The 25665-nt window shown below is 40.7% G+C and overlaps 2 protein-coding genes across 10 annotated transcripts in view; both read left to right on the top strand.

Moving 5' to 3' along the window:
• The first annotated feature begins 328 nt into the window (after nucleotides 1-328).
• GGPS1 (geranylgeranyl diphosphate synthase 1) lies at nucleotides 329-25567 on the top strand. 9 transcript variants are annotated; one of them, XM_054196082.1, is made up of 4 exons: nucleotides 329-459; nucleotides 5662-5754; nucleotides 15177-15247; nucleotides 17776-25567. In XM_054196082.1, the coding sequence occupies exons 2-4, from the start codon at nucleotides 5688-5690 to the stop codon at nucleotides 18535-18537; spliced, it is 900 nt and encodes a 299-aa protein (XP_054052057.1). In that variant the 5' UTR covers nucleotides 329-459; nucleotides 5662-5687; the 3' UTR covers nucleotides 18538-25567. The 9 variants fall into 9 exon arrangements, with proteins under 9 accessions (XP_054052057.1, XP_054052066.1, XP_054052065.1 ...); XM_054196086.1 differs by lacking the exons at nucleotides 329-459; nucleotides 5662-5754 and adding exons at nucleotides 11845-11863; nucleotides 17214-17374; XM_054196084.1 differs by lacking the exons at nucleotides 329-459; nucleotides 5662-5754 and adding exons at nucleotides 11905-11923; nucleotides 17214-17374.
• Nucleotides 351-25665, top strand: part of TBCE (tubulin folding cofactor E) — a 53153-nt gene continuing 27838 nt past the window's right edge. Inside the window, exon 1 of the mRNA XM_054196072.1 lies at nucleotides 351-459. The gene's annotated coding sequence lies outside the window, so the exon portion shown is untranslated. The remainder of the gene's footprint in view (nucleotides 460-25665) is intronic.

Below are 25665 nucleotides of genomic sequence, written 5' to 3'. Positions count from 1 at the left end.
CCTCCATTGGACCCCGGCGCGCAGAGCCCGCCCTTCCCTCAGCCCCATTGGCTGCCGCATCGGAAATACTGACATCATTTTTCTCCACTTCTATGGAAACTGAGGCTGGGCTCCCGGGGTGCTCATGGGTGACGCAGTTCTCGCTCGCCGCTGCTCCCGCCTCCAGAAGCGGCTCCGCGCGGGGGGATGGACTACATCTCCCAGAGTGCACCGCGCACAGCAACCGCCGGGGGCCGGGGCCCTCGCTGAATGCTAATGAGCGGAGGGGGCGGTGCTGGCGCCTGCGCGCTGGGGCGCTGGTGGCGCATTTTCCCCCAAGAGGGGAAGGTGGCGCCCGGCGGAGCGGAAGGGGGTGGTGCTACGAGTGCTGCTGCTGCTGCCGCCGCCACTCCGGGAGCGGAGACTGCTTGGGAGAGCGCGGGGCGCGGCTCCGGCTGGAGGTGGCGGCGGCGAGGCGAGGTGAGCGATGGCCGCCCGTCCGCTCTAAGGCCCAGGGCGCGGGGCTGCCCCGCGCCGCCTGCCCGTTATCCGGCCGTTGCTGGTGGGGTCCGGCGGGGGAGTGGGGCGTGCTCCCCGAAGGACTCGGCCCTTTCCCTCCGCGCTGGGTCGGGTGGCGGGTGGGGGTAGCGGGCGCCGCCGCCGCCCCGCCCAGGAGGGGCTGGCGGGCGGCCCGGAAGGGGGCCGGGAAGGGGCTGAGGGGAAGCGGGGCCGGAGCCGGCGGCCGCCGTTAGCGCAGGGCGGCGCCGGGCGGGCGGCGGCGCTGTCGGCGGGGCGGGCGGGCTGACTGAGCGCTCTCGGGGGCCGGGGCTTCGGCGGGCGGGCGGCGCTTCGCTCCCCGGCGGCTGAGCCCGGCTGCCGTCAGCGCCGATCAGAAAATGGGGGTGGACGGCGGGTAGGGGGAGCGAGGAGTCCTCGGCGCTCGGTCTCGCTTTATCTAAGATGGCGCTGGCGAGGCTGGGCCGCTTGCCTTTGCGCTGTGGCAGCCGCCAGAGAGGCTCTGCCGCCTCCCCTCGCCTTTACATCTCTTACAGTGAACTCCGAAAAACAAGCCGTATTTCTTTTGGTTTGACTGTGATGCTTTGCGCGGGGGTTAGGCATCGGTAAGCTGGGTAACGGCTCCGTGTTCTCTGTGAAATGTGAATTTTAGCCTGAGACGCGATTCAGAAGTAGTCGCGGCTTCTGCCGACTCGTTTTCTGTCTTCGGGTGAGCCCGCAGCTCAAAACCCCTTCCTGTCCCTGCGCCGTCACAGCATCGAGCGAGGACTTTGACAGCCCAGGTGGTGTCCGGCTTCTGAGGCGTTCGTGTTCCATTATATCTGGAAATCCTATTAAAATCGAAGCACGATTCCAGCAACAGTGTGTTCTTGCTGTTGTGGCGTTAGCGTTGAAGTTGCAGCTGTGGAAAGGTGCTTGTCTGCTTAGCCGCCTCTGGAGGCAAGGTGTGTGTCTATCCTCCCACCTGTGGGGAGCTGCCTACCCTTAAGTTGAACACAAGGCTTTGTTCGGTATCAGCCTAAGAGGGGTTGTAAAGAGGACTCTGCTAATTAGAATGAGAATGCGGACTAGGGTGAGAAGCATCCTGTCTCAATTACCTTTGGGTTAAGAGCCTTGATAGCCTCTTTGAAACAATACACATTCACTACAGTTTCTGTGTGTTCCTTCTGAAACAGACCTTCTCACTCCTACATCTCCCTGTTTGAGGCTTTTTTTTTTTATTGGTTACAATGAAACCAGTGTCTTGGTGCACTAAGTTCTGTGATGGAGCAGGTCTAAGAACTTTCTGGATGGTTCCTTTTGCTCCACAGCTCTCTGCTCCTTTGGTGCTTCTCTCTTATTTTCCATATAACTGTACTGTGATTGGAAACACTGAGATGATGATGCTTTTAAAAATACTGTCTATATATTTAACCTGGACTTATTTCAGTGACCATATTAGGTCATTTGGAGGAGGGGGAGAATATTCTGTAGAATGGGATGGAAGGGATGGGGCAAGGAGCTGTTTTACAAAGTTTCAAAGTGAAGACTTTTCTTAACATGTGAGTTAGAATTAATATTACTTGCATCTTCTCTAGAAAGCTCCTAGACGCAGATCACAGCTTCAAGTATAGTTTGAGCGTAGTTCTAACTTATGGAAGCACATGTCGCCATCTTATTTGAGTGTCTTGTGTGTTTTCAAAGAGATCATTAGAGGTAAGGTTTGTTGCAGTCCAAGAGGCAGTTCTGTGAGGTCTCTGAGATTGCATGGCCTGTGCCCATAACACCTGCTCTATAGGCTTATGTGGGGATACTGAGAAATAACTGGAAAAATAACTTGGTCATTCATGAATTGAAATGCAGCAAGTCTGTGTACTGGTTTAAAAGGAAACTGATTTAAAAAGTAAAATGACCTTAACTTCCTTAATCTTTTGAATAAGTATACATGCAGTCAGTTTTTGCACTTTCACTAAGAAAAGACTTTGTATTCATGTTCATTTATTGTTTAACTCCTGGCAATTTTACTTTCTACTAGGAGGTGCTGACTGAGATCTTGTCTCTAAGTGTCTTCATTGAGAAGACTTTCTGCAGCAGTGTAACTTCCGTAGTAAATTGGTCAGTTGCCTAGGAAGGAAACCCTTAACATCAAGCATTTCCCAATTGTGGCAAATATGATAACTTTAGAATCATAGAATCATTTAGGTTGGAAAAGACCCTTGGGATCATCGAGTCCAACCATCAACTCCACTCTGCAAAGTTCTCCCTTACACCATATCCCCTAACACCACATCTAAACAACTCTTAAACACATTCAGGGATGGTGACTCCACCACCTCCCTGGGCAGCCTATTCCAGTGTCTGACCACTCTTTCTCTTTTTTCCTAATGTCCAGCCTAAACCTACCCTGCTGCAGCTTGAACGCATTCCCTCTTGTTCTATCACTAATTACCTGTGAGAAGAGACCAACACCAACCTCTCTACAATGTCCTTTCAAGCAGTTGTAGAGAGTGATGAGGTCTCCCCTCAGCCGCCTCTTCCTCAAACTAAACAGTCCCAGCTCCTTCAGTCGCTCCTCATAAGATTTATTCTGCAGGCCCTTCACCAGCTTCGTTGCCCTCCTCTGCACTCGCTCCAGCACCTCGATATCTCTCTCCTATTGAGGTACCCAAAACGGGACACAGTACTCAAGGTGCGGCCTCACCAGTGCTGAGTACAGGGGGACAATCACCTCCCTACTTCTGCTGGTCATGTTTAACTTTGTGGAAACAGCAATAATATTACAAGTCTCTTATTGTGGTATTCTTGCTTACAGGCATTTATAAGCATCTTCCTTTACATATTTCTTTATGAAGTGCCCTGTCTTTGTATAAGCTTGGGGGATGTTCTGCTGCTGTTCTTGTTTCAGTGGGTGTATTAGGTATGTATCTGTCTGATGAATAACCAGACTGTGTCTTTTTTCCTTAGCGCAGATTACTTATCACTTCATTTAAAGGTAGCATGGCAGTCTAGAAAAGTTGAACTACAGTGATTTAAGATAAGTTACCATATCTTCTTTGTCTTAGAGCTTTTTTGCCTCTTTTATTTTAAAAAAAAAAAATAAAATCTTGGCACTTGTGGAAGTGCCTGACTAATTTTTTGCTGATAAGCAGCATTTCAGGTGGAATCTTACTAGTTTTGTGCCTAAAGATGCAAATATTTAGTTTGGTACTGTATAATACTAGCAAATTTCAAGTTAGTTGGGGATTCTGAATATTATCTTAGGAGATTTCTTGCCTGTCTGTAAGATACTAATTCCCTGAGGGAAGAGGAGAAACTTTAAGATCTACTTTTAAGCAGAAACTTTTACAGAGAATCAATTCCAACCCTAACTTTTCCCAGCTCTGTTGGATAGCTAGGCACTTTCAATTCTAAACCATCTGTGTGGCTTTTTGACAAATAGTAGTTGCAGGAGAGTTGTCAAATTGATAGTGTCTCCTTACATCCATCTCTACCAGCTTCTTTCTACTTAAAACACCTGGGGGTGGACTGTGATAATCTTCTTGATTTCACTTCCTCACTAAAGTCCTTTGAGAGTTATCCTTGATATGTAAGGGTGCAGTTTGACAGCTGACTCTATGTCAGTGCTGGCTTAAGAGCAGTTCCTATCCCTTCAGTTATACCAACAAGCTGAAAACAAAATAGGAAACTGAGGGTGTCAAATATGATTTAGATTACTGTGCAGCCTGACTGCTAGCTGGCACACCATGGGATAGGATGGAAATGCTGTACTGCTTATTGTGGCATTACTGCTAAGAAACTATGCAAAGCTTTCCCAAAAGGTGCAGTCTTACAAGTGTTTTGTTGGCAGCTGTGTTTGCTTAAATAGCCTTTCTTGCCCCTGAAGTGCTGATGCATTTGATCAACATATGCAGTGAAGCAAATAAAGGAACTGATCCAAGCCTAAGGTTGGAAAAGTTATTAATACAGATCAGGTCCCAAGTTTGGACTGCTACAAATCCTCATGGGTTTTCAGGCTGGGAATGGGAGTAGACAGGAACTGATTGAGCTGTACTGAAAGGGAAAGGTCGTGAATATTGAGGAATACCAGTTTGTCCAGATAGCTTAAGAGGAAGCAGTGATCTTAATGCTGATCTTTTGAGGTTTTGTTGTGGAAGTATTGCTGGATTATTTTGAGCAAGTGTGGAACATAGTTTTTTCCACTCGTGTTAACCACTCCTCTTACTGTACACATGTTAAAAATGCATCACTCCATACTTATAAATACCACTTTAAAATAGTCGTTTTTATGGATAACTATTCAGTTGCTCCAGGTGCAAGAAGTACACCATTTCCAGGATGCTAGCTAAATAGCTGAGAAATGATGCTGAAGTAGAATGAGACTTTATGCTACTGCTGCAGTTCCTGTCTTAAAATGACATTAGAAGAATTGTTTTGAGCTGCGGCATCTGCAGTGCAGTAAGGAAGGCTAGAGGTGAAAGGACAGAAAATCCGTTATAGAAAACAGTCTGAAAAAAAATGTGGATACAGATGACCAAAGGTATGTAAACTGAAACATAATCAATAGAAAATTGTTGAGCTATGTAGGGAATGGATCCTAAAAGATTTCTTGTAAGAGTCTGTGATGCATATAGTATATGGGAAAGTGTGCAAAGATGTCTGTATGCTTAAACAGGGGACTGAAGAATTCAATCAGAAGGCTGAAGCTGGTGTTCAACTTCTTTAGATTGCCTTGGTGTAAGGTATATTTTTCTGCTCTTGGGCATCTCTGCTTTTGTATAGGGAAAGCATTTAGGGAGGTCTAATCAGATCAGTCATACAAGGTTTTGTATGGGCTTGAGTGTCTTCTCTAAAGACTTACAGTGGAGCTTCATTGTTGTGAATGTTGATGTTTTAAATACTTCTCTATTGTCTAAGTCCTCTAATACATATCAAATCAGAGCAAAGTCTAGGAGTTGGCTTAAACTACTAATGAATAACTAAAGAGACCGTTTAACACATATGGCTGTTTCTTTTCTAAATGACATCTGGAAAACTTTTTTATGTAGTGAAGGTAGTATTAACTGAAGGTGTCATGTTCAAAATTGGAGTATTCGCACCTAACCTTGACTTTTTATTAATTGTATCCATCTGTTTTTTTACTTCCCTAATTTTTGATCTAAATAGTGTCAATAACACTTTCTTTAACAGTGAACTACCTCTTATGAAACAAAGAAATGGATGGGATGGATGAAACATCTAAAAGAATCCTAGAGCCATACCAGTATTTACTTCAACTACCAGGCAAGTTTCTTTGTAATGTGGTATTTTTAAATATCAAAATTGGTTTTATAGCAACTTTTGTCTCAGGAAGTGTAAGAAAAGAAGCTTATCCATTCTTGATTTGTGGATTTAAGAGTGATTAAAGGTAACATTTTTCAATATTTGTTCTTTTCTTCCTGTTGTAGAACCACCCTTTTTGGTGAGACTGGTACAAAAACTGAGTCTGTTGCAGTGCAAGTAGTATTTCAGTTACTCTGCTCTCCACTCAGAGTAGCTGACTTGCTACTCTTTAAAACTGATAAGGGCAAGTAACAAAGTTTTTGTGGGGTTTTGTGTATTATTTAACTACTTTCCCTTGCCTTCCTCCTCTTGCCACCCTCCCCACATCTGGCACAACTGCATCATGTGTATTAACACATGAATGAAACAGCCAGACCCAATGCACTTAAGGTAATACCTATGCTCTGTTCTTTCCTGATTATCTTTTTATAGAAAGTTACATTAACTCATGACTTTTACATAAAACATGAATAATTAGGTAAGTAATTCTGCTATGACTTGATCCCATTCTTAAACTCAGGGTTGACAATGTGGTTTTTTTCTTTATCTGCTTGCTGTAGTAGACTTAGCGGGTTGTGATTTGTTGGGGTTTTTTAAATAGCCTGTTTCTTTTGTGTAACTTCTTCCTGATATGTGTAGAACCAGGTGTTCTTATGGCAAATTTTGGCTGTCCCTGGATTGCCTCACTTTTCAGAGGATCGGCCAGTCCTTGTGTGGTATCAGGTCACTAGAAACACATTCAGATGAAGTTTTCAGTCTTGAACAGTACCTGTTTTAGCAGAATTCAGGAGGCAGTTTGATAGAATACTACTACTGTATGGATATGACTTTCAAAGCCTCTTTGACTAAACAATCAGATTGTTTGCTGTGGCTTTTGCTTGTACACCTAAAGTGAAAGGAGGACGGTACAAGCTATCAATGTAACTAACTTCGTAAAAATAGTGGTGGGAAACTACTTTGTCACTGGGACTGTTGCAGGATTGCCTTCTGTCCATTTTATATTGCATACTGGTGGAGTAAAGGAAGATACAAAATATGGTAAAGATTAAGGAAAATAATCCTGACCAAAATTATATCTGACTTGGGGTAGAAGACCTGTCTAGCCAAGTAGCATAATGAATCATAGGCACAGTAGTAAGTGGCTTTTGCACATCTGCAAAAAGACCTGTATATCAGCAGGGTGAATCCTGTGGGTCCTAATTCATTATACCTGTATATAATGAATTTCATTATTAATCTCTACAAATATCCATGATTGTCTTGTCTACATAAATGATTTCATTTGGCTTGGCAGTTAGCACTACTTGAGTTGAAAAATAAGAAAAGGAAAGAATTTGGCAGTAACATGCCTTTTTAATGCCAGAAAGCTCATTTCCCATTTCCTCATGGTATATTCCACTTGGGCATGCTGAGCTGGGTGTTGATTTTTGTTAGAGAGCTACCTTGAGAATGAGTCTACAATGTTACAGAGATCTTTCTAAGAGCTGGTCTTGAAGAAATTTACTTTCCTCTAAGACCATCTTTAAGTGTGCTTTTTGTTTGGTTATATTATCTCACATAACCAAGGTATATTGTAACACCTTTGCATCTTTAGCTGCTGATTATTTTTTAAGGTATTGTAGATACCAGCAAAAAAAGCTCAGCTTCCTAGTAGGAAATATACAACAGACAAAAAGTGCCACAAAAAATCTTCCATAGGCAAAAGTGCTTGACTAATAGCTCTTCAGTTAGCTTTCACTTTAAATGATGCAGCTAGGATATATACTTAACCTTCCCACCTTCACTTCCTATACTTTCTTGTGAGTGAGATCAACCCTGATCAGTCTATGCTGATGGCTTATATAATGTTATACTTACTGACAGTGAAAGCATTTTGTATCTTATCCTGCTAAAGTATCATAAATCTGATTGTCCACTTTAACATGTTGATCTCTTGTGAATTTAGTTTAATTTTTGGAGCAGGTGAGAGACAAGATACACTTCTCTCTATGCAGAAATGGTGGCATGATTCAAAAGGACAGACTTCTCTTAAACTAGGCAGGTAGAAGTAACAGGTGAAGCAGTGAGAGTTCACAATCATATAGCTGGATGTTTACTGTTTTTGAAATGCTGTGGCTTTCCCCAAAGTCAGCTATTCAAGTATAGATCAGTAGGTGGTGGTTACTTGTGTGAACCTTGGAACTAGTATGAGCACCAATGCTTGGTGAGTGGAAAAAATTGGGTGCGTGCTAGCCCTTCACAATTAGGCATCTCATTTGGGCTCCACCCTGAGCTAATCTAAAAAGCTCTTGCTGAAAGAGGCAGTTTCATTCCATCCTCTTTAGCTTCTGGCAGTATTCTCCTGCTAGTTAACTTGTGCCAGTTCTCAGCTTGCTAACCAAATGATTAGGTAGTATCGATCACCTCACCTGTTAAAAACTTGCCTGATTAATCTTCTCTTGTCTTGTTAGTAAGCTGGTGCAAGGGTGGGGACAAGGAGCTGTTCCTGTGTTGGATCATCTTGAGTTCTGAGGGGCTTTTGCGGAAAGCTTGGCTGCTTGCCAAATATGTACATTCATGGCTCTGCTATAGTCCAATTGCTTAACTTTTAAGACTAGTTTAAAAACAAACTCTCCAAACGATTTAGTAACCTATGAGAACTTGAATGCATTTAGATACATATCAAACTTTGTTTACATAAAAGGAGATGGTGTAACAATATTAAGGTTGTTTAAAAAAAAAAAGTATCTGCTAATGTCTATACTGCAAGAACACACCTTTTTTTATAACTGCTGAGGATTAATCCCTCAATACAAGAAGCTGATTACTCTGCTTCCCATTAATGAAATAGGACTTTGAATGGTAACAGTTTGGGGGTGATACTTAAAATATGCTTGTCTATTTCTTTGACTTTAACAGCACTAGGATAGAGAAACAACTAGGCTTATGGGTTTTTACTATGTTGCTATTTTAACTGCTAGTATGGTAATTAATCCTTATTCCTTCATTAGCAGAATATAGTGCTTGGGAGAACATACATTCCTAAGCAGTAACTTTTCTTGTAAAATCTCATTGTAGAATAATATTGCCATCCTTGTTTATAGTGGTGTTCTGCGTAATCTAGTATTCTGTCCTTTAGTCTCATGAACAAAGTGTAATGAACAGGATTAACTTTCACAAATTCCAGTGTGGTTTGTCTCAAAAATGACCTGTTCCAGACAGATGAATCTTTTATCTCTGAGTGACTTAGTTAACAGCAGTAGCTGTTTTTGCAGCACTAAGGAGTACATGGAGTTTCAGTTGCAGTAAAACTGATGTGGTTAACAGCTTGCTATTGAAAGAGGTAGATTCTGATCCCATTCATGACTCTGCATCTTTCCTTTCATGTGCATTGCGCTGGTCTTGGCTGCAGTCTTTGCTGGGCTTGTTTAGCAAGCTAAGCAATCAAGACTGGCTTTTGTTCATCAGCTTTTTCTGCTGGGCTGTTGAATATGACCAGCTTGGTGAAGGAGTTAAGCATCACAGAGCATGATCCCTACCGCTGGCACAGCTACACCTGGCACATCAGAGGCCTCAACTTGGGCCAAGTTCCTGAGAGAAGCTGTAGCTCTCCAGGCTCTGAGCTGCAGGGATGCCTGGGCCCTCACTGGTCCAGAAGAAAGTGATGTCCCTGCCCCTAAAAGGTGTGCAGTTGTGCAAAATGTGTGCCACCAAGCAAAGGAGCAGTGGAAGGGAAGGGGGTCAGCAGACTGCACAGCATCAGAAATAACAAAAAGAGGAAGAACCCTACAGGTTCAAGAGCCTGAAACCCCCAAGTATATTGAAGGAGAGGCATGAACAGTCTGTGCATATCAGATTGGGAAGTGGATACCCTCACAACAGCGAGGGCTGGGAATTGGTGGCTTCTGGCAACAGGAGAAGGATTCATGTGCAATTGCTAAATAAGTTAGCAAACTAGCACCTGCAGACAGTAGTGGGGACAGTGACTCCTGCAGGGGACAGGGGCGTCCATCTGAGCTTCTGTCTTAGGGAGGTTTACTACTTCTGTGTAGTTCTGATCAGGGATATTATGGCGGGACTGCCAAGGTGTGTTTCACCCTCAGACTACTTAACCCTGCAGCTCTTCCACTTAAGCACTAGTAGATAGAGCAAGGGGTTGCCTGGAGTTTATCAAGTGTGACTATGTGGTGTTTGGAATGAAGGCCAATGGCATAGGAAGCCAGGTAGCTTTTCTCCATGATCCTAAACCCCCTTCCCCTCTCCATCGAGAGGAACAGAGAGATCCTACATGTTGACAGCTAGTTAGTTGCACAGCTGATACTGATAGCAGAAATTTGAGTTTTATGACTGTGGGACTCCCTCTGTAGATCAAGGACTATGAGGAGGAGATAGCATCCACCTACCCAGGTCAGGGCAGAAGTGTCTCTGCCAACAGAAGGTGAGAAGGGAATTAAACTAGAAATTACAATAGAGGAGAATGACTACCCCACAGTTGAGTAAGGAAATGGTGAACGTGCAAACGAAGGGTGTAGGCTGATGTGGACAAGAGACAGCTGTAATCAACAGAGCGGAGCTGAAGGCAGCCCATCCTGGGTGTATGCACTCAAATAGGAAAGTATGAACAGGACAATATGATGGGGGAAGCTCTCAGTTTTTCTGGGAAATCCGCAGGACTGGTTGCACCTCTGAAGTGCCTCTACACAAATGCATACAGTATGGGGAGTAAATGGGAGGAGTTAGAGGTCTGCGTGCAGTTACAAAGCTGCAGTTTTATTGGGATATCTGATGTGGGATAGCTTGCATAGCTAGAGGGCTGCAATGGGTTGATATGGACTGCCTGGGGAGGCAGTCTGGGATAGCAAGGAGCGTGTTGGCTTTTATGTGAAAGAGCAGAAGAACTGCATGGAGCTCTGCCTTCAGTCAGGTGATAAGCCTGTTGAGATCTTATGGGTTAAGATTAGAGGGCAGATCAATAGGGGTGACACTATAGTGGGTCTTTGCTACAGACTACCTGAGCAGGCTGAAGTAGATGAGGCCTTAAGGCAACCGGAAGATGCCTCCCTCATATTTATAGGCCCTGGTCCTCATGAGAGATTCCAGCTACTTCAGTATCTGGTAGAAGCAGCAACACAGCAGGGCACAGGCAATCCAGGAGTTTTCTGGGATGCACTGATGATCGCTTGCTAACACAGATAATCAAGGAGCTGATGAAGGAAGGCATTTTGCTGGACCTCACGCTTAGAAACAAGGAAGAATTGGTTAGGACATGAAGACTGGGGACAACCTTGGCTGCAGTGACCATGGGATGGTGGCATTCGGGATCCTGAGAAGAATAAACAAGGCAAAAATTAGGATCACAACTACAGACTAGTTAACCCTATCTTGAACAGAGGAGTTAAGCTAGACAATTCTACAGTGACCTTGATCTGTCACAAGTGGCTGCCGAGGTTTCAGAGTGTGTAGGCCTGCTGTCTTTGCCTGGTTTCCTGCTGCGTATGCTGGCTATAGTGTTCTTGTAGCTGTGTGGGGAGGTCTGCTTGGGGAATTTATGTATTTAACACTAATCCATCAAAAGACAGAGCTAAACATGAAAGTGTACGGTATAGCTGAGGTAATATTGGAGCTTGCTTCCTTCAGAAGGGCAGTGCCCCCTTTCCCTGGCTCTCAGCATCTGCTCCTTACCCTGTAATAACTCTGGCAGACCCACTTCATAAGCTGACTCAGTATGTAAAGCAGGCAGAAAGCTAACCTAGCAAAAAGCAGACAGTTTTGTGCTGGGGTAATGAGTTGATCATCTCAGTGAGGCTGTAATGAGGGCTAGGTTAATAGTCCCTCTGCTTTTTCCCTGTGCTGTTCTAGCCCATTTATGTACCCTCACTGTAAGTGGGGTACTGCCCTAAGGGCATCGTTTTGGGTCACTTTAATACAGCAAGAGTGAAGAAACACTAATGAGGAGCCTGTCCAGAGCTGGAGGTGTGTAGGTTTTGGGTCTGTACCCTGTCACAAGAACAATTGTGTACATAGAGTGTATACGTCAGGCTAATTTTTTTCTCTTTTTTTTTTTAGAGAAGCATCTCATCTGTCTGAAGAGGTGGGGAGGGATTGTCCTCAATACAACATCTTTCACTTGATCTTTGTTTCAAGGATAAAGGTTTTACATTTTTCCCTCTAGAAGAAATTTCATCAATCTGTTATGTTCCAAATACTTTTTTTCTTCCTCACCTTTTCCATGCAGCAATACTAAGGAGAAAAGCTTTCTGTAGTTGCTCTTTGATTTGGGTAACATTTGGGATCTTAAGCAGATTAAACTGAATGTATTTAGCATAATTTTGATAAAAGCTTGGTGCAGTAATGTCAATTATTATAGCTCTATACAGTAGGTAGAGCTTCTGATTTTGAAAGTTAGACCTCTGTTCTTCAGTTTTACCATAGCCTGCTTAGAATAATAGAGCAGTGACATGTGGCAGTGAAGAAATTGGGTAATTCTGCCAGTGTTAAGTTTTACTGTTTTTAATCTGTCCTAATGTCCCTGGATTGTTGTCTTGTCTAGTTTGGGGAGGTGTGGCAAGGAATGCAGGCTTCTGCATGTAGGCTTTTGTGACCATTATTAGAGGGGTTTGGGTTTTTGCCATCATAGCATGGCTGTAAGCATAAAACATACATACAGAAAATTGCTGTAATATCACATAGACTGGGTAGCATCGACTTCAGAACAAGACAAAATAGCATTTCTGTAACAATAATGTTCCTTTAAAGGGGCTTACACAAGCGAATTTGTACTTATAAAAGGAAAGGTGAATGCTTCGCTATACAGATAGTGGTTTTTCCTAGAATAGTCAATGTCTAGACAGCCTTGCTAGTCAAGGTAGACAAGTCTAACAATTCAAATGCTGCCTGTACTAAGGAACTGAAGTGGCTAAATCCATTGTGCACGTTAATAATCCATTTGGTATATGCTGATAGTTATGTTCCTCATGATGAAATAACACTTGTTGCTGAATGTCCAGCATTCCGAAAGCACGCTTTCTAGGAAACATTCAGAAAACCAGAATTAGCTGCCTAATGTAAAAAAGGTAGGTGTTGTCTCTATCAATGTAATTTAGAACTGAATAAACAGCTGTAGATAAGGTACACTTCCTTAATGTGATATTATCTCTGAGTAGTGTTCTTTATGGAGGTACTGAAATATTTATTAATACTTAACTGGCAAGCCATACAGTTTGGCAGAGGTTTGTAGCAGTTACTCTCAATAATTTTGAGTAATCTTTTCTCCTCGGTTAACTCATGCAACTATTTTAAAATAAACTATTAAACCTCTGATGCAGGGCATTTTGACCCTCCCATGCACAGTACTGGTGGTCACAAGCGTGTAGTGAGTCAGATCAAGGAATCATTCTGGCCAAAATCTGATCTAACCACATGGGGAAAAGGGGGGAAGTCTTGAGTGTTTGAAGTGTTTCAAATCCTTAGAATTTGCAGGAGATGCTGTCAAAAGCAGGTCTAACTTGAATTAGTGGTGGTGCTTAGTTAATGTGAGAGTTTCTTAAACTCTTGGGTACTACTCTAATTTTGTATTTAAATTTGAGCTCTACTTGCCTGTGTTAAAATAATGAACTTCTAAGTCAGCAAAATATTGATTTTTAAATAAGCAGGCTTTTAAAAAATAATTTAGAACCAGCTATGTACTTTCCTGATAGAGAGCAGGCCTGGCATGGGGAGCTTAAAATATCTGTTCTGCTGTTTGAGGGACAAAACAATCCCTCCCTCTCTCCCTCCTGCACAAAGCTATTAGTGTTTAAAACTGAGCACAGAAAACAAAAATGGAGAATGGAAGCCAATGACAGCGTATGTCCAGGGGAAAGTCCCCTTTCACACAGGACAGAGCCAGAGGACAAAGTTGTTGGTGGGGAGAGGGAAGAAGTGCCTTTTTGTTAGTGTCTTCTAATGAAAACCAAAAGATGGTGTGGTGACAGGAAGCAGTGGAAATCTTTGAGAACTGAGAGAAAAATTGAAGCCTATTGAGCCAGGGAGGAAGGTTATCAACTTTGCTACAGAGCCCAAACCACAAAGCTATTGCTTACCTGGTGGTGACTTAATTAGAAGAGGAAAAATCCTCAGTCCAATTTCTCCAGGGTATATCACTGCAAGTGAATCTACCCACTTTTATTATTCTGTTCTCTATGTGCTGGTCACACAGCAATAGAGAAGCCGTAGAGAGAGATTCAAATGTTGAAATTTCTTCAGTGCTATGGTCAAGGTGGCATCATCAACATGAGGACTAATATTGCAGAATCATGAAGTTATGTGTCTCAGTAGATCTTGAGATGAGTAATATGGAACCCGCAGTCTAGGTTGCACTGCTTTGAAGTTTATTTAAAACTTTTTCCAAAGGCCTTGTTTTGATGTGAGCTACATATGCAGAGTCGTTTGTCTAAACCTGTCTTTTAGTTATTCAAAGTTCTTATACATAGCTGAGCTTCTCAAAGTTCAGAGCACCATTGTCTCAGTGTGGGTAGGGGGTGACTTTATTTCATATTGATCATCAGTAGACATTGAATAAATATTTGTACGTGACTTCTGGCAATTTATTACAGCAAGCTGGCATCGATTTATATGCATGTAGGTTAACTTTTATTAAAATTAGCTCTCATGTAAAATGTATCTGGATTGAATAGTAGTGCTTATTTTAATACTAAACTTGTACTTTTGATCTTATCTTTCATCCCTGTGAAACAGGGTGACTACTTGGCTCCACCAAACTAGATTTAGCCAAAACAGAACAAATCCTATTGTTCATAGGTAGACTTCACAGGTATAAGATATATGTCTGAATTCCTGGAAAATTCTGTTCAGATTTTTGTTTAGAGTTATTTAGTAAGTATGTCAAATGTCACTCTCCTGTTTTACAAATTTTCAATAGCGAGTGTAGAGTACTACAGGAGAAAAACCTAAAAATGGAGAGAAATAGATATTCAACAAATATCCGTATCTTCAACTAATAATGCATCATATTTTAAACTTAAATCTGTTACAGACACAAAAATGAACATGCTTGGTAAACTAGGGCTTATTTTCAGAGGTAGTAAACTGATCTATGCATGTTACTGGCATACTCAGGATCACTTTCTAACTAAACTGCCAAAACCAAATACAAAACCTGTAAATATGTGCTTTGCATATTACTGTGAAAAGTTTAAAACTGAAGCTGCTGGTAATTGTGATGTTCGTACAATGAGGGAACAAGCTACACACTTACTATGATATATTTTCTGCTTTCAGGTGATCACACTTACCTGCTTACACAACTCAAATCAGCTATAGTTGTTAAGAGAAACTGTTGTCCCTAATAATGAACTTCATGTGATTATTTTTTTCTATAAATGCCTATAATATTTTTATTGTAGGTAAGCAAGTGAGAACCAAACTGTCACAGGCCTTTAATCACTGGCTGAATGTTCCAGAAGACAAAATACAGGTACTGGCTAATTATTTTTAGAGGGCTGTTACCTTTCTTCCAAGATGACTGATAACAGATGATTCTTACATAGCCTAAATTATCAGAAATCTTAAACACACTAGTTTCTCAATATATTAAAGTAAACTTTCAGGAAAACAACTTTAGTGCAAAGCTTTGACTGTGGTATAACACTAAAGAAATTGCTTCTATAACTTGTCTTCTGTAGAATAGTTACTTATTTCCAAGTGTGCTCAACCTTTTAAGTTGTAGAAAAGCAGTTACCATTGTTACTTACTTAACATAACTCAGTTATTAACACTGAATTTTCAGTGACTTATGAAAGAAGCTAGACATTTGCCTTGTAAACTATACAAATACAGTGGTTGGAATAAAAAAGTCTTATGATTTTGATACAAAAATGACAAACACAGCATTTAAATCAACTTTATAAACCACTTCATGTTCTGGACCTAAAACTAGCAGTCTTATCATGCAGTCTAGAGTCCTTACTCCCTAATGAGAAGCAGGGCTTGCTTTGTAGCTACTTTAGGCTTCTGGGGGCCTTGCTGAGTTTTGAACATCTGAGGATGTAGACTGCAGCCTCTCTGGGCCTATCATCCTGTGCCTGAACTCCTTCCATGTTAACAAACTCTTCCATTCTCTCTAATTGGGATTTCTTATGCTGCATTGTAACTGTTGCCTCTTGCCCTTTTGCTGAGCAACCGTCACAGTAGGGGTCAATCTTCTCTCATGCACTATGTGTTGGAGTGATAGTACAGCAGCCACAGATTAGGTAGGTTTAGGTTGTAAGAAACCATAACACTCTGTACTGGTTCTTCAGTTTTTACTATGAAGAGCAGTCTTTTCACTTCCTCCAGACTACTTCCTGATGTCTTCTAAAATAAACCTCTTCTGCTGTCTGATTTTTTTTTTTGTCCTTACTTTCAACTTTGAAGCATTTTTGACACTGTCTTTTCTTAAGTTCATAAGATGACTTGATTCAAACACAGAGTTATGAAGCACTATTTCAATTAACCTTAAATGTCTAGAAGCTACAGAAGTTTATGAAACTGTGATATGAAAGAGATTAGCAAGAGAAATGCTAGTATAGGCTTATCCAAGGAACTCACAGAATACAGGGAAACTTTCCTGATAGTAGTGAGACTGAGAATGACACAATGGATTTAAAAGAATACTCTAGACAAATAGGTATGCAAAATTGCTTTTAGTAAGTACTCTGTCCTCTGATTTAAAGTCAATGGGCAACAGGTACCTTCACAGGTCAAAGTAGGACTCACTTCTAACCGGCAGATGAGTCATTAGTGCTTCTTAAGTAGGTTGTTCTTGCAGTCTTATCTTGGACAAACTATTAGATTGCTGGGATTTGGGTTTTAATGTTTGGGATGGTCACTGAACACTAGGTGGCTTGCTGCATGAGAAAATGCTTGTGGTGAAGTCCCTCTTTTTCCTATAGCACCCAACAAATAGGAATGTACTAGGTACTTGCCACTATTTAGTGGTGGCCTTAGTATTTTTTTAGAAGCAGTTATTTTGGTGAATGTTGACTGAGTGCAGTGTTTGTAGCTAGGAAGTGTAATTGGTTCATTAGCTTTAAAATCATATCTTAACCAGATATGTTTTGCAGTGAGTTCATACAGCATGCAGTTTTACCTGCTTAAATTTATTTCCACTGAAGCAGATGCTGAATATGGTTGTTTGCATAGCAGCTGTGCGATAAAAAGCCACAGTATATAGTGTTAAAACACTTCATTTCTTGTTGAGTTGTCCTGCTTTGGAATTGTTAAGGTTTGCTTTTACGCAAATGTAGTCAGCTCCAAGCTTGATGTTCTGAACAGTTATTGCATACCTCAGGTGATGTATGGTATTGGTCTACCTAGTAACAAATAGTAAGTGTGTAGGAAGCCTCCAGAAAGAAGTAGTAGCTATTGCCTTTCTGCCAAGAATTTTCCAAATGATGTTTCAGAGAGAATAGTCTGTCCTATAAGAGCTCAGTACTGAAGATAACTACACAAGGTGTGGGGAAAGAAAGATGAACTCTCCACTTACCAAAACCAGAGTTTACAAGACAAATGTGTTAATGGATGATACCTGACACTCTCAAGAACTGACTTTGGGAGATCTCAGGTTAGTGAATCTAAACTTGTCACAACATTGTGTTGCCTTTTTTTTTTTCTTCTAGTCATGTTTCTAATAATAGTTACTGCATGACTCCTAGACAATGGCATGTTTTAGAACTGTATCAACAATGAAGAGGAGCATGCAAGTGGAAACATTTCAGGGAGTAAGTTCACTTTGAATCTGAAAACTTTACACAAAAGACAGACCATGTAATCCAGGACTTACAGCGAATTGGCTGATGAAGAGAATCATAAATCTGTATTAATAGTAAAGGCAAGTGGTCTGTAAGGGAACCTTAGTGATAGGTAAGGTTTTAAAGAATTATATTTTCTATTTTAAATAGGGTCTTGCAAATCTGGAGGTGAAATTACAATGGGAGACTTAATAATTTTCTCTTCTTGTAATAGGTTATCATTGAAGTGACAGAGATGTTGCACAATGCAAGCCTGCTTGTGGATGATATTGAAGATAACTCAAAGCTACGGCGAGGCTTTCCAGTGGCACACAGTATCTATGGAATTCCGTCTGTAATCAACTGTGCTAATTATGTGTATTTCCTTGGTTTAGAGAAGGTTTTAACCCTTGATCATCCAGATGCTGTTAAAGTTTTTACCCGTCAACTTCTGGAACTCCATAAAGGTCAAGGCTTGGATATTTACTGGAGGGATACTTACACCTGTCCTACAGAAGCTGAATATAAAGCTATGGTACTGCAAAAGACAGGTGGTCTCTTTGGATTAGCTGTAGGCCTCATGCAGCTGTTCTCTAATTATAAAAAAGACCTAAAGCCACTTCTTAACACACTTGGCCTCTTCTTCCAAATAAGAGATGACTATGCCAACTTGCACTCCAAAGAATATAGTGAAAACAAGAGTTTTTGTGAAGACTTAACTGAGGGCAAGTTCTCGTTCCCAACCATTCATGCAATTTGGTCAAGACCTGAAAGTACTCAGGTGCAAAACATTTTACGTCAAAGGACAGAGAACATAGATATAAAAAAATACTGTGTACATTACCTTGAAAATGTGGGTTCCTTTGAGTACACTCGGAATACATTGAAAGAGCTTGAATCTGAAGCCTATAAACAAATTGAATCACTTGGGGGAAACCCTGAGCTTGTAGCACTGGTTGAACAGCTGAGCAAAATGTTCAAAGAAACTGAAAATTAAAGATGTAACTCCTGGAGGTGTATTAAAACTTTAAAATGGGGAAATAACCAGACTATCTGAAAGGTGTGGTCATCAGTCTCACTTAAAACTTCTTCTTGTAGCCATGTTACAGAACTTACTGTTAAAAACAATTTGTCTCTGAGTATTGAAATATATACCCTATTATCTATACAGTCTTAACTGTAACTGCTTACAGGTGACTTTGTTAAAGCAGAGGTACTAGAATTGAAACAAGTTTTGAATCTAAATGTGGTCATCTTTACACAATCATCATCATTATTTCAGGCTTAAAACTCTCATCTTTAACCAGGCTATTGTAGGTTTCTGGCTGAAATTCTGTGTTAAATTAACTCGGGTTTATGTGAGTGTATTGTGCATTTTCAAATGATGCTCTAGTAAATCAATGTACAGTGTTAAATAACAAAAGATACTTGCAACCACAATGCACATAAAACTGTTACGTGATATTTCTCAGTTAGACTTAGGAAGATCAGATGGATCAATGTAGAGAGTTCTAAAGTGAATATCACATCTAGCTGCTGGGAATATTTTCCAGGGGAATACAAATTACGAAAGATAGTATTCTATATGCAAATAAGAATAATGTTTAGTGTGAAATTGTGGCTTTGTAAAGATTTCTAAGTACTTTAGAGAAAAGATTCCATTGCATCAGCAAAGCCTAAACTTGCTGCTGATGCCAGCTCTGCAGTGAATAGTTCTAGTTGCCTGGTTTTAGATTTTGAAACTGTCAAATATTTTGTAGCCAGGGACTTAAATCTAAGCACGAGAGCTCATACATGTAGCTGTAAAAAGCAACATAGTAAGTTGCTACTAGAAATGGAATGGGATTTATACCAGGTAACTTCAGGACACCATAATTGATGCAGATCTCTTTAATCTCTGCTTATAATTGAGAGGGGCTTCTCCAGGAGTTGACTCATAATTCATACTGCATTCCTGCTCTGAATTGCTATCTGGAGGCATGTTGTAGATATCTCCAGAGAGAAGAGTTCTGTAATATTTTCTTTTTGCTAAAACAAAGTACAGCATCTTGTTCTACGAGTTATAATACCACTATGGTTTGGTTAATTGCTTAAATAGTGCTTTAAAATTATGTACACAGATGTACTGAAATAAAACTGGAACTGAGAGCTAGATTGAGGGGGGAGGGCTGATTGATAAAACCCTCTACTCATCTATATATAAAGGTGAAACAATCATAAGCAGAGATGTTTCTGTCATCTTGTCTGGGCTGGCTTTAATCAGGTTCAGTTATGTTGGTCTTCACAGACACATAAAGCTTTGCTTTGGTGTAGGGAAGTAATGGTTTGGATCAAAGATAGGACTGGTGCTATTGGTGGTGGTGTTAGCTCAAGCATACTCTCAAAGGAAGTGGCCAGAGGTACTTGGCTTCCAACAGCTGAAGGATAGTTTTATGAACATGTTAATTTACTATCCCTGGAAAGCAGGGTCTCAACCCATGGAGAAAACTAACTGAAGAAGGTTGGTGTAATGTCTTTCCTGGGCAGCCTTAAGACTCTTCTGAAAGTGATCAAGCATGAAAAAATTCAGGATGACTGCTTTCCTTCAGAGACATTATGGAGTTATGGATGATAGCCTGTCCCTTTTACCTCATGCTGAAGAGGAGTCTTTGTCTGCTCTGTGATTAGGCACAGAATAATAGCCTTTTCACTGAGTGGACTTGGTTGCCAGGACTGAATAGCTTACAGTTGGTGAAAGGTATCTTTTCTTTAATGTTAATGACAGTGGATTGTAATTCCTTCTTTATAACTTGCAGTGCTTAGTACTAAGCTTGTAAGTTTTTAATGTTTTATGAGAAAATACTGTCTGCAGCAAATTACAACACTTTTGTGCCACGTCTTGTGAGTTTCTAAGCACTGTTGCAGCTGATGTTGAAAAACTGGGAAAACTATTGTTGTCAGGAGAATCTCCTAGTCTTACTTTAAAAGATATCCTTGTGCCTGTTGGGATATTGTTACTATTATATATAATGCAAAGTGCACTTAGTGCCATTTCTTGTCTTCTCAGTTGCTGGATTTAAATAGTTTTCCATAATCAAGCTTTCCTAATGAGGTAACTCTTCTTATTTTTGTATAAAACTTCTCTTCTATCTGAGACTTCTGCTATGTCATCACATTTGGTTCATTCTAGCGACTTACCCCAGTATTTATTCTAATACCATATCTTGTAGAATGTGCCTCCATTGACTTAAGAGAAAGTACGTTGGAAGTTTTCCAGCTGCAGGCTCTTTAAACCACAAATGGATAAGGAGTGAAAAGTATCCCGGGAAAAAGCTGCACCAACAAGAAAGCATACTGTGCTTACTCTTCTGCCTTCAAGGCTTTTGATACCAGTGTTCAAAGCATATCCTGAAGGTATGTCTTAAAAGGCCCAGAAGCAGGGTATCATTGTGCTTTGCTTTTGTTGGGATGAACTGAAGCCTCTGAAGGTTCTGTTGATGTATTCAGGAGTTGGAAGAGGCTGGTGTCTTTTCCCTTCATCTGTTAAGCAGGTAGAGCACCTTTAATTGTTAAGTGTCAGCAGTGATGATGCTCCACAGTCAAGGCAGATTTTATATTTGGTGCCGTAAGATGAGACTGTGCATTCTCATTGGTGTTCACCAATGTTGGCTCTGGTACAAGCTCCTGTTTAGCTGTGTTAGGTGAATCACTTCCTTAAAGCAGCATGGGAGTTCCTGTGGCTACAGAATTAGTTTAGTGTAGCTGCGTAAGTGCTGCGCTCTGTTCCTACACCTCCCACAACACAGGGAGCAGAGGGGGTTCCCCCCCCCCCCCCCCAATTTTTCACAAGAAATGCATTGCTGGGGAATGGAAGTATGAGTTGCAAGTGGAAATGCACATGGGGAAATAAAGGGGATGCTAGTTTCAATGTCAGTCCCTTTGAGCCAGAACTGTTTCCCTTATTACTTTTCTACCATTGCCAACAATTTCTACTTTGATCAGGTTACCAGTGCATTTCTTGGGGGTTTCGCTCTTGCAGTGTGTATAAAGAGAAATGCAAATACTTGTAAGTCTGCAGTGTTTCCCCCTACCTCAGTCTGTTTTCTGATCATGTGCTTGCTTGGGTGTAAATGAATGTTGTCACCTGTTGTTGAGTGGCCAGCTATTGGATGGGGCATCTGTCTCTGCTTCTTCAAAGGCTGATGTTATCCCCATCAATTTTAGGGAAAAGTGCACCATTTCAGGCCTTCCTGAGGAGATAGCTTATATTCCACCTCTCCCTTTGAGCTTAGGCTGTTCAGGTAACCACTAAGAGCAACTTTGTATGTATTGGCCAGTAGTTGATACAAACAGCCTAAAAATGTTCATTGTGATGGCAAGGTAGCTGTTGATACTTTTTGCCTTCAACTTTGTGGTTGATTTTGCTAATTGTGAAATACCTAAATGCCTTCATGTGCTGTGGAAATTGCCTATATTAATGGCCTCTTTCCCCAGTTATTGTTAAAATGCTAAGTACACAAAAAATGGGATTTGTGTATTTTTTCACCTTATAAAACTGGTTTGAACTCTTACTGAGTCTTTAGCGCTGAATTGGGCCGCGCTTTTATTCATGTGCAAGAGCTGTATGGGTGTCTATTGCTCCTCTTTGATCTGTCTTAATCTTATCATTTTATGTTTTGGTTTGATATTTACTATGTTCTTTCTAGTATTTGCTCAGTACTTTCATTGTAATTCTTTTCTTTTTCAGCTATATTTCTATTCTGCTACTAAGACCATAGCACACACAATACCATCCTGGACAAACAAGATAGTCTTAGTCTGCTTTTGAAGTGTTAAATCTTGGCTCGTTGTCTGCCTTCACAAAAGTAATCCAAGATTTTCCACAATCTTGAAATGCCAGAAACTTTTTCCCAAGAAGCTAAAGCCTGTAACATATTTTTATATTGCCATAAATTATTTTTGTCCCATGTAGCTAGAGCTCCTTTCCCTCTGCTACCCATTTGCTTTTAATTCCTATTTTGCTGTGGTGGTAGTGCTCATTAGGCCTTTCTGTGAAACAACCTAACTCACTAGCCCTGGGGGAGAGGAGTTAATTTTTGTCTGGGTTAATGAATTATTCCACTCAGCAAGAGCCTGATGAATGCTGGATCTGGCAGGTGGACAGAGGCAAGAGCAGAGCTGGGGAAAGGATTTTAGAGAATAAGAAAACCCATTTCAGGCTCCTGAGGCTGCCTTGTCTTACCGCATCTCCTTCACTTTGTTAGGAAAGGCTGAAGAGTGTGGTTAGTTTACCTCAGCTTTCCTTCTTGCTTTCGAAATAGAGTGTAAGAGATATTCAAGTTAAAAATTATTTATTCTGATAGTTATTTATATAAATTACATATATTGTCTTAAGGTTTTGATTAAAGGTATAGATAAAACAAAGAGTACACTGTTTCATTACTGTATGTTTCCCTGGCTTCAAGAATAGAAAAATTGTTAAAAATAATCTGTGTGCCTGCTTGACTTGGTTGTTACCTCACATTAACATCCTTCCTGAATAACTGTTGTCATAGCTGAGCACTAGTGTTTATCTTTTCTGCAGCATTTTTTCATAAAATAACTTCAGAATGCACCTTTGTGAGATGTGACTAGGAGTAATCCATGATTCATTAATTGAATTTCATTCAAGCATATTATCTACAAAATTTATTGTAAAGATGCAGGTAAAGCCACATGAATCCTGATAGTGTTCCTCACCTGTATGCCCTACGGAACAAGTAAGTTCTCGCTTAACTCATTGAAAGGCACTTGCTGAGCATCTTGGTTTACTACAGCATAGAGAACTGTGGGAGATACCCCAAGAAGGCCGAACATGACACCTCCAGGGAGTGCGCTGCAAAACCTGACATCAATTTGTGTGGAAGACTAGCTCTGTGAAGGGAAATTCTAGATAATTTTCTGCTTTTGAACTTCACAACAATCCATGAAAATACTCTGCTCTGTTGGTATAAGAATTATATGCTGTCAGTAAGCAGTTGCATCTTTTCTTGATCACAGTAGATCATTTTCACTCTCTTCATAATGTTTTTGTTGTTATTTTTAGACCATATGGTATAAGTTACTTAATCACTCAGTAAAGTAGTTACTGAAATCTGTAAAAAGGAACAATGGTAAAGCCATACACTTTGATTATGCTGTTTTGAAATACACATAAAAACTGGCCTGTTCTCATGCTGTAATCTAGTCTATGTTGTTATTCTGCAGTGAACTTCTGTTAACTGAGGGAGGCATAACAACTTCTGTTAGTTATTAAAATCAGGCTGATGCCAAGGCCATGTGAACAGATTAAAAGGAAAAAAAAATAGAAGTGTTTGCAAGGAAAAAAACCATGAAGCTCTTTACAAATAGAATTTCAGATAATTGCAGAGTTAACATGTGAAGCGTGGAACTAACTCCTACAGTTTTTCTGTGGCTTTAACTGAAGAACCTATTGCTACCTATGCTCTCTTCTTTTTGGGAGCGGGATGGGGTGTACGAGTGAAAGTAAAAACAATATGATGGAATTGTCATTGCTATTCCCAGAAATGTAAGAGAGTCCTATAAATATAATCTCTTGTATTTTACACTAACCAAAGTGAATGTTAATAAATTCTGAAGTTAAATCCTTTTTCACTTAGGTGCTTATAAAATGCAGAAGTTGCAATTCTAGGTAACGAGATGAAAATGTTAAATGGCTCTAGTTTTATTGGTATTGGGACTGTTGTGTTTCTTGTCAAGTACGTTGGATGAATTATAGTTACTTGTTGATTACAATGCTAAAACAGAAGAAACAAATTCAAAGAATAGAATAAACAGTAAGTTATGCTATTCTCATTATCACTTTAGAAATACTAAATACGTAAATTCAACAACGTACATGTAAGGCTCTGGCTGAATTACCTATCAAACATGCTGCTGGGGTCAGAAAGATACTGAAAAGTATTTACTTGTTTTCAGCATCTTTCCTGACATGCAGTCAAATGAAGTGGAGTGTGCTCTCAGTTTTGTACTAGGGGAACAGTGAATGAATCAGAAAAGGAGAGCAAGAGGGCTTACTGCCATTGTTACTGCTGTCATGCTTGTACCACTATCTGTGTAGCTTCAGCATCATTCAGAACTGGAACAGATTGTTTGGAGGGTGCCCTCAGTGGGAGATGAATGGGTTCAGGGGCACAGATGAGACAGCAATGCCACCAAAGATGTGGAAGAAGGACTAGGGTATCTGTTTTTCTCCAAAGACAGTCGTCGGCCTAAGAAAATGCCTTACCTTTGGCAAGACTCTAAGGTAAAAGCAAAGAGATCTTCACTGGAACGCCCCTTTGGGGAGCAGCTGCTTTATGCCAGACAGTAAAGCACACCCTCAAAGCCTGTTGCTTGAAGATGCAAGCCCTCAGCATGCCAAAGAATTTACATATTATCCACATTACTTGGACTGGAATATACTATATACTAATGTTACCAAATACCTGTACTTGATTTCTGTAATCAGTGTCACAGAATCAGAGCAAAGACTATGAGCATGCTGCCTGCCAAAAGAATGTACAGAATTACTTAATGTATTGGAAGTGGAGGAACAGCACTGATGAAAGAGCTTCTTGACTACTTACTACGCCGATTGTTTCAGTCTTTGTTGTCCCAAAATTCAAATTATACTGTTTGAATTAATTGTTTATGATACTTTTGAAATATGAAGCACATCAGAGATGAACAAAGGGGGGAAATGCTTTGATTTTATAGCTGCAGAACTGCGTGAAAGCTATTGCATCTTGTCACAGCACTCTCTATGAAACTGAAAAGCTCTTAAATGAATTTCTGTTCCCCAGAAATTGCTACTTAAAAGACTACAGTCGAGTGTTTTTGCTCTTAATCTACATACATTGGGCACTTCAATTCTTTTTTTTTTTTGTAAGCTGTGTTCTCCCATTGTTAGGACTCTTCTCTGGATCCTCTTCCAGTTAATTGATATTTTTCGCAATGAGTGGATGTTGCAATAAACGCAGCTCCCAACCCTGAGCTCATATACCTTCCCTGTTCTGTGTGCTTACTGCTGTAAAACCTGGCAGCGCGCTGGGGAACTCGCTGCCGCTCCCCGGGACGCCCATCTTCTCCTTAGGCGCCGTCTGCC

This window comes from Rissa tridactyla, chromosome 3 (genome assembly GCF_028500815.1).
Source record: "Rissa tridactyla isolate bRisTri1 chromosome 3, bRisTri1.patW.cur.20221130, whole genome shotgun sequence".
In the NCBI taxonomy this organism is placed as follows: Eukaryota; Metazoa; Chordata; class Aves; order Charadriiformes; family Laridae; genus Rissa; species Rissa tridactyla.
This window is presented reverse-complemented; position numbering and strand designations above follow the sequence as displayed.

Bases quoted from the DNA above. Each gene is read 5' to 3' on its own strand.
- GGPS1 (XM_054196082.1), top strand. From the start codon at position 5,688: ATGGATGGGATGGATGAAACATCTAAAAGAATCCTAGAGCCATACCAG. The intron at 5,755-15,176 runs GCAAGTTTCTTT...TTTTTATTGTAG, and splicing joins GTATTTACTTCAACTACCAG to GTAAGCAAGTGAGAACCAAA. The intron at 15,248-17,775 runs GTACTGGCTAAT...TTCTTGTAATAG, and splicing joins TTCCAGAAGACAAAATACAG to GTTATCATTGAAGTGACAGA.